Here is an 8979-nt window from a genome sequence, read left to right on the forward strand (position 1 = left end):
TGCTTTTTGGTTATGTATATACATATATATATATATATATTGGAGTGGTCCTTATTTGCAAGTAAAATTTCAAGTTAAAAATTATTAAGCTCTCACTTCCTAATTTTGTTACAATGTTCAAAAAACAACAACATTAAATGTCAACCTTCATCCATTTAGAGGTTGCTCAATGAGGTTGAAGTTTTAGCCTACAGTGGCCTGTTACTGTATATATTATGTTACATAAAAAAAAATTTATTTATTATAGATGACTTATTTGAAGTATATTATTACTTTACTGCATGTACAATAGTGTAATTATATAATTATGTACCTTTTATATGATTCTGATGTGGTTTGTCACTTTTGCATTGTTATTGCTTCCATTTTTACTGTTAGGATTGTACACAACTTGAAAGAGGAATTGTTTCTGCTCTTCTCTTTCTTGTTATGATGAGATTATACAGCTCAATAAGGGCTACACTCCTTTCAACATTGTCATTTACCACAATCAAGTTTTGAACTCTCTATAGTACCTACCTGTAGTCATCTCTAAGTTTCTATGATTCAGGGTCATAATCCAGATGAAATTTTGAGGTATCTAAGAAGTCTGTTGTGTTCTTTGTGACAAAACCTTCAATTAATATGTTCTAAGACTTCTTGATATTCAGCTGGATGTTCTTTGGAGGTTCCTCCATGTCTTTCTTCTCATTTAATATATTTACCATTGCTCATTTTGTCTCTGTGGATACAGCTGAATCAAAGAATGCCAAAACAATGAGTTCCTCTCTCAGATATCACAAATGTCCAGCAAATTTTTAACAGGCAGATTTTAAAAGAGCAGAATCCACCTTCTTATACTTAATGAGACATTGCAGGAAGTTAAAATCATTATGAGGAGTAGAAATGGCATCAGGAGCAGTGAACCTTGTCCTAAGATAGACTTAAACAATAAAGATGCAGATGTTATGGAGTTCTCTTTCCTCTCAGCCAGTGAGCTTACACTATCCCATAAACATCCAGATCTTGAGGGCGTATAATGCCTTTGCCATCTATTGAGCATGATGGAGTCTTCCAGGTGCTATAAATCACACTTCATGAGGAAGGATGCCACCAGAAAGGTTAAGGCTAGTTCAATAATCCTCTCAAGGTTGGTTGATCTGAAATTGTCTTGTAGCAAACTCAATGACACTGTCCTTAATTTACTCTATTATTTCTGCTGCTTCATTATGATCAGCTGCAGTTTCATAACTGGTCTGGACCATGTATTCCTAAGATTGCTGGAATCAATTGAAAATTGCAATATCTGGACTAGAGGAAAGCCTCAAACAATCACTGGAAATACATTCCAGGACAAATTCTAAGCTATAATGCCAGCATACCAAATACAGAAGATTCTTGTTTAATCTTTCTTCTAACAGTATGCATATTCCATTTCTATCATCAGTGTTGTTTGCTGTAACAACTGCCTTTACACAATCAGTGACTCTCCACTCTTCCAGTAAATATGCAACATCAAAAACTTGATCCTCTCCAGTGCTAGAATTGAATTTTGGAACACCTAGGAGTTGGTTTACTCCTGTTCCAAACAGGATCACTGGCAGATGATTCATTTGTTCTTTCCCTGTGAGATCATGAAGGTGTTTGCTATTCCAAAGAATGACAAGAGAGACTGTTCCTTTAAATTTTTGACAAGCTCTCTCTTCACAGAAGCAACGTGAAGATCTTCAGATTGAGGAATGGTTGGTGGTTAGCTCCTTCACGTCACTACCAAGGCTGTGAGCTGTGGCAATAAGGAGAAATACTGCCTTTCTGTCTTTTAACGTGGTTGTATCCATTGCTGCTGCTAAATTGGGAGTGATAATATTTCTTCTTGCCCTCTTTTTAGGTTTTAGAACATTATAATTCTCCAGGTGATCCTCTATCATCATCACTGTATCCATCAACTTCATCATCATTGCTGTTGGAGGATTTCCAGCAACTGACAGGTGCATTCAAGGTTACTGTTCTTCCTCTGTGCACCACTTCTTGTCCATACTTGCCTCACTTCTTTTCTCAACCCTTGATTCGGTCAAAGAAAGAACCTTATCTACCTGGCTCATGAACTCGTGATGCCCTGTTTCCCTCTGAGTAAGAACAAAGTTCTTGTCTTCTGGGATCTTTATCAGGGTAAGGGCATCCCTATGAGTGATGTCAAAAAAAAATCATCCAGGTTATTGACAATGTATTGTTTCAGTTTTCCTTTTTGAATTTTTCTTTAGCTTTACTCATTTTTCCCAAAGCTTCTCCAATTTGATAATGACATTATGTTCTGGATGAATTCGAATTTGAGCTTTGTTCTAAAAAAGCTACATCCTCCTGATATACAGAATATTCCAGAAGTAAAAAGTGACAGCATTGATTATTTGTATATGGAATGTTCTTGAACATTCTAAATACTGTGGAATACTCTGGAACATTCCAGAATAATCTATAACCTTCCAGAATTACTTAGAATATTTTGGAATATTCCAGAATATGCAGATATAATGCGAGCTACGAGATAAAATTTCAACTACCTTGAGCAATCCCTAAATGTTATTCAGTATGAATGACATTTGGTATGAATTAATTTTGAAATATGTTTATGTGAATCAGACAAATTGAAACTAACAAAATATATAAAATGGAACTTTCTGATCAATGGTAAAAGAAAAAAACTTTGACAACAAAAGGAAGCATTTTTAATATTATTTCAAAATAGTGCCTTATAACAAAATTTTTGCCTTTCAAGTTATATCCACACTTTAAACACTATTTCTTCTTTCACCCCTTTTTAAAATTTTACCATCCTTTTTCATTACACATGTTTGTTTGTTTTTTTGTCAAAATAGTAGTCTCAAATTTTCAGTTTGTGCCGTTTTTTAAAATTTGTAACCAGAAATGGTAACTACTGCAATTGGAAAAATAAAGTATCAAAATAAATATTTTTATGATTATCAATGAAGTTAAAACTGACATGATATATGAAATAGAACTTTCTAATCAACAGTAGAAAAAAACTGAAATTTGTGAATAAAAGGAAATATTTTTATTGTTTTATCAAAACAGTGTCTTACAACAAATTTTGGAAATTTCATAACTCAAGAAATGATAGAAAACTAAATTAAAGTATGCGATTTTTTGTATGCTGAAAATACATACTATTTACTAAATTTGTACAAAGTTTCCTGAAATTTGATTAATTATTTCCACTCTGTAAAAAAAAGATTAAGGGTTAATATAATTTTTTAATTTTTATAGTTTTTCTTTGTATTTTGATGTTATATATACTTTTTTTAGGGTAGAAGGAAGTGCTCAAAGACGAAAAATCTTTCCATATGACATTTTGGCTTCTGCTGGCAGTGAAGATTTTGTAACAGTTGACCAACGTGGAAATGTCAAAATGTGGGAGCTTGCTCCTAGTAAACTAGAGAAATCTCTTTATCATTGGAAGAAACTTGTTGGAACTGAAGAAGGCCGTGATTTACAGGTACAACTATGAGTTGTTAAAAGCATCAAACATACAATTGTATATAGCATATAAATGATTACATTAGAACTGGAATTCCAATGAACAAATATTAAACAGCCTTTGTTGTTTAATAAAAGTAATTCAAGATAGTCTTCAATTCTGTACATGAGAAAAGGTACCAGAATCTAACCAAATTCACCCTTTAACATTACTTCTCATATATTTTAACTAACTATTTTAGAAAGATTTACTGCCAACAATTGATGACTTCTGTGTGTTACAATATTGCTGGTTAGCTATTTCATTGAATTTAAGTTCAAAAGCTATTCATTGATTTAAGTTCAAAAGCTATTCATTTTCAAAAATGAACAAATTTTGTGATTTCTATATATTTGGGCTATTGTAATTAAGAAAATAGGTAAATAGGTTTATTGTATTCATATCCAAAAATTGAATCTTCATTAATAAATCCTAAACTCTTCACTATGTGTGCTATCATTTGCCTAACAAACCTTTACATTTATAATAAGTGAATTCATTAATAATAATATGACATTAGGTAATAAAATGTTATTAATGATGTTATAAAGAAAAACATGACTCTGATATACTTTTGATCATATATGTTTTATTTTTGTAATGTACTTTAAATTTAGATTATTGTTCTTAGATAACAGTAGAACAAGAAAGTGGAAAGAGTGTTAGTGCACCTAAACACGGTCGTATTGATCCATCAGGAGCCCCCCATGTTGGAGGAAACACCTGGGCTGGGGGCACAGGTAAGAAGTTAATGTAAAATCGTTTTTTGAGTTAAGAGTAATTAACAATTTCAATTAATAAACTGTTTTGTGCCATAACACTAACTCTGAACAGAAAAGAAATACACAAATATAAGTCTCAAAATCAGTTTTTCTTGTTCCAAGGAACCTCTCAGAAACCCCACTTGACCCCAGTCATTTTGACATATTCATATCTTATTAGTAGGTTAATTAATAGTTGAGTGTTGTTTTACCTATATGAGATAATTTGTTTGTATATGTGTGTCACAGTCTTGTCTCACAACACCACATAGTTATCACTGACCAGTAGTTTTTAGCAGGTATGTCTGGGAAATATCTTTTATACAATTACTTACTTTCTTTCATTCATTACTAGAATCACAGACCCAACCTTTAAACATGCAATAATCACAAGAAAAGCTACTCAAGAAGTAGTTTTTGGCTTTAAGTATTTCTCTGCAGTGAACTGCTGAGTTCTCTGTTTTCATCATTACTAATCCTTTGCCTTTTAACCACCAACTGTGTTCTCTAGACACTTAAGTTATGGAATTTATTCCTGCCCAGCAATGGCATGGTAAAGAAGTTTCATCGCCCTGATTTTACAGTAGATTGAGCTTTATTGAGATCATGAAGTAAAATATATTAGTGGTTAATCCTTAACTTATAGTGCTCTGTTACTGTTAATTATACTACTGATTTTACAGTAGATTGAGCTTTATTGAGATCATGAAGTAAAATATATTAGTGGTTAATCCTTAACTTATAGTGCTCTGTTACTGTTAATTATATTAGTTTATCATGTTTCTAGGTTCTGTTTGATTGTTTCTGTGTTATAATTTCAAGTAACTCATTTTCTTTTAATGGACTCTGTTTTCAAAAATATAAATTTCTGTCTGTTTTCTGACAGGTGGGCGAGACACTGCAGGTCTTGGAGGGAAAGGGGGTCCATACAGGTTGGATGCTGGTCATGATGTTTATCAAGTTCCAGATTGGGAAAAGAATAATGTACCAATTGAGGTAAACCTGTGTTCCATATGTTTCTGTGAATTCTGTTAGATTTTTGTTTATTTAGTCTTCTAAATATTGTGTTATGTTCTTTAGATATCCACAGTAATTCCTTCTCGTCTTATTAAAATATACACGCAGACTTGGAAAAAACCACAAGGAGGTTATTGACAAACTAATGTGATTTATTCTTCTTAATATTATATATAGTGATAGTATTTAGTAAGAAGGTTTAAAAATGTGAGTGTTGGGCTAAGGATTCTTCTGCAGTAGGTGTCTGCAACTTGTTGGCGATAAATTAAAAAATTAATGAACAGCACGCACTCCACTCTGCTTGTTTTCAAAATAATATATATATATACACATACGAACTAGTTAAACTTATGTACAACAAATTCTTTATACTATATAGATCATAGGCATATCACAAACACTATATATAGTTTTCTTCTTCTTGTCAAAAGTCCACTTAGGCCCATTCAGTTACTTTAGAATTTCAGTTGACAAGTAGAACTATCTTTCTCTATTTCTATCACACTAGTATTCTGTGTAAAATTCACTTACAATTATAGCGTGAGATACCACAGTCGTATACTGCTCTTCCAGTAATTGTCTGGTCTTTGTACTTCGGATATCATCTGTTCCTTTTGTGAAAGTGCACTCAGGCTGGTTCAATTACTTTAGAACTTGCTTTGACAGAATAAACTATACATCTTATCTCTTTTAATACTGTTAATTTTCCTCTAACATATTAATCGTTAGGCCTTTCACTCCTATGGCAGTTTACTATATGCTTAACTTTCCTTGGCCAAACTTCTATTTCCCGTGACTTTACTTTCTCATCTGCTCTGTCTGTCTGCTGTTCTCACTCATCTCACACTATTCATATATTTCTCACTTAATTGTTTGCTTGCCTTCTAGAAATCTCTATATCCTCTACATCAATAAATTTCATGCAACGTTCAATAGCCCCAACATCAATGAATTATACACACAACTTCCAATAATCATCTTCTTTTAACTCTCTTATTCTAATAAAGCTGAAAAATCTTGAAATATTAACTCAAAAAATAATTAATACTACCTATACTTAACAACCTTTTATATCTGAGAGTTCTAAACAGACTGTTTGAATACTAAATAGCTACTTCATAAAAAAGATGAAATATACTTTCTGACTACTTTAAGGTTAAGAAAGCTGCAAGAGAAATGGCAGAAAAGGCATTCAAGGAAAGGTAAGTAGAACTTTCTTTCTTCAAAGATATTAAAGTTTGTAATATGGGCTTTCTTTTATTAGAAATATGTCAGCCTTTTTCCATCCAGAAGATTTAGAACACATAATAACATTCAAGAAAACTGCTCAGCTTATTATGTTCGAGTCATAAGACTTGGTTTATATTAAATAACACTAAGTTAATAAGTTCAACTATTGTAAAAACTGGTTTTATTTTTATCCTACAAGCTTAACATATTTTCTGGAAAAAAATGAAAACAAAATATAAACATGAACAAACTCACTTTATAATTATAATATAGGTCTTGAAAATAAATGGTGATATCCAATAAAGATTTTTTTTTGGACAGAGTCTGGTGATTTAACCAATACCAATTGATTATCAAGATTAATGTTTGCAGAATGTTATACAAATGAAAGTAGTTTTAAATAAAAATAATTTTATATTGACTTCACTGCCAAAATCAGGAGTGCACAGTCTTTATTATATTGTTTATTAAAATAATCTTCATTTTTTGCTGTGTAGATTAAATGAAATCAAGATGAGCAACTTTGATGCCCAACTCTATCAACAAATCTCAGGTCCAATACAGAGGCAGGTGCAGTCTATGAGGGTCATACTTGACAGTGTTCAGGTAATCTGTTGTGATGTTCTCATGGAAAAGTACTGTACCATATTATGTGACAGAATAAGGAAAAATTAATACTGACAAGTCAAGTTCATTGGCATTTATGGTGTGAGTAGATAATGGATTAAAAGCAGCACTGTGAATATGATTCAAGTTGTAATAAGTTAAGTATTTTGCTGACAATGTGGAGAATGCTATATGGGTTATAATTATTTTAGAATGTCACTTATTTTCTATGTTAATATGTAATGATTGCGAGGGATTGTAATGACTGAAATAGTCCCGACTTACACCTTTGCATAACTAGTTTAGATTATATCTTAAGACAGGTATTTTCAGGTAAATTTTCCATATTTTCTTACAAGTGTTAAACAGATGTTGAGAAAATGTAAACATGTACTAATTCTTTTACTCATGTAAAGTTTGCATAAACTAACAGCTAGAAACTCGTATCACTTTGGCCCTAATACACTGGGTAGAGCTAAGCCCTTCTCAAAGGTGGTACAGGTACTTGTACAAATTAGTATGAGTTACAGGTTTTTCTTTCCTATAAATGTTATTTGGAACAGTCAGATGTTTATGTAACCTTGAATTCTAGTATTCCACATATTAAAGTTTTTCTCAGAGTTTTGGTGGTAAATCAGAATTCTCTTTGTCTTTTTCCTTTGTGGATGTGTATGGAAAGCTTTTCAACCAATAAGTGTTAAGATTTACAAAATTATGTGATTAAAGATGTGTTTTATTTGCTTACTAGTGTGTTTGTTTTTCCTTTACTGTTAGAATTTGATTTATTCTCTGCATAACATTTCCAGAACTTTCATTTTGAAGAAACTTTTAAAACTTATATGTCAAACATTTGTACTCCTGAATGCTACAGATATAAGGAATACTGAATGAATTATAATCATTATGCAGTGCATTAAGACCGCTTGGTTTTAAAGTTAATATAAGGGTTAGTAACTGAATTATTTTCTGTTATTGAATGAAATATATTATGCTAAGTAATGTCTAGGCCTAAATCTCAGAAGTAAAATTCTTAAAATCATATCATAGGTTTAGTATTCAGACATCATTATGTTACAGGTAACATAACACAACTGTTATGTTACTGAATAACAGAATAGACATGATAACTCCAATTTTAAATACTGAACGGAACCACTTACTAAAAACTTTGCTGAATTCATGAATTGGTTCCTCATTTTTATAATGTATTCTCATTTCTCTGAATTCCATGAAATTTGTAGATTACTGCATCATCATGAACTTTCCAAGACTACTTTTATGAACTATCTAGACCTAGCATCATCATCGGGAGTAACAACTAAATTATGACATTGCAAATATAGCTGTTTATCTATTTATTTTATCAGTACTAAATCCTGGAAAGGTAATTCTCAAAAATATAGGATAAGTGATTTATTTGTCATAGAAATCTGGAGTAGGTAATTCATGATATTTTTACCAAAATTAGTTCAGATTTTATACTTTTAGATTTCCAGGTTTCTTATTACTGTAAAAGTTGCAATGTTAAGCCTAACGGTGGATATACATACCTTGATACACTATATTTTTAGTTATCTTAAATGATAACAATCATACTTAGTAAACAGTTGTTAAATATTTGAATATATAATGTATAATATAGCATGTGAATTTAAAAAGGCAGGAATTTTGACTTGGTAAATCTCCCTTTTCATTTGAAAATTGGAAAGGACACACTACTTAAATCAAATTGAATTGGGCATTATTACCAAAAAAATCTTAAGAAAATTATCAGAGGGAGGAGATCTGGTGCCAAATCCCTCAAGCATTATAATGGTATTAAAATCATTTTATTTACATTGAGTACTTTATGTT

At 31.4% G+C, this 8979-nt stretch overlaps 1 protein-coding gene across 4 annotated transcripts in view; it reads left to right on the forward strand.

Moving 5' to 3' along the window:
• The window catches only part of LOC106465299 (von Willebrand factor A domain-containing protein 8-like), a 116896-nt gene that overhangs the window by 94705 nt on the left and 13212 nt on the right, over positions 1–8979 (forward strand). For all 4 annotated transcript variants that reach the window (XM_022393168.1, XM_013925504.2, XM_022393167.1 and 1 more), the window contains 5 exons: positions 3301–3490; positions 4143–4251; positions 5159–5268; positions 6445–6491; positions 7017–7125. In XM_022393168.1, coding sequence (XP_022248876.1) covers positions 3301–3490; positions 4143–4251; positions 5159–5268; positions 6445–6491; positions 7017–7125 — 565 coding nt within the window. The remainder of the gene's footprint in view (positions 1–3300; positions 3491–4142; positions 4252–5158; positions 5269–6444; positions 6492–7016; positions 7126–8979) is intronic.

The sequence above is a fragment of the Limulus polyphemus genome, unplaced genomic scaffold (assembly GCF_000517525.1).
Source record: "Limulus polyphemus unplaced genomic scaffold, Limulus_polyphemus-2.1.2 Scaffold1899, whole genome shotgun sequence".
NCBI classification, from domain to species: Eukaryota; Metazoa; Arthropoda; class Merostomata; order Xiphosura; family Limulidae; genus Limulus; species Limulus polyphemus.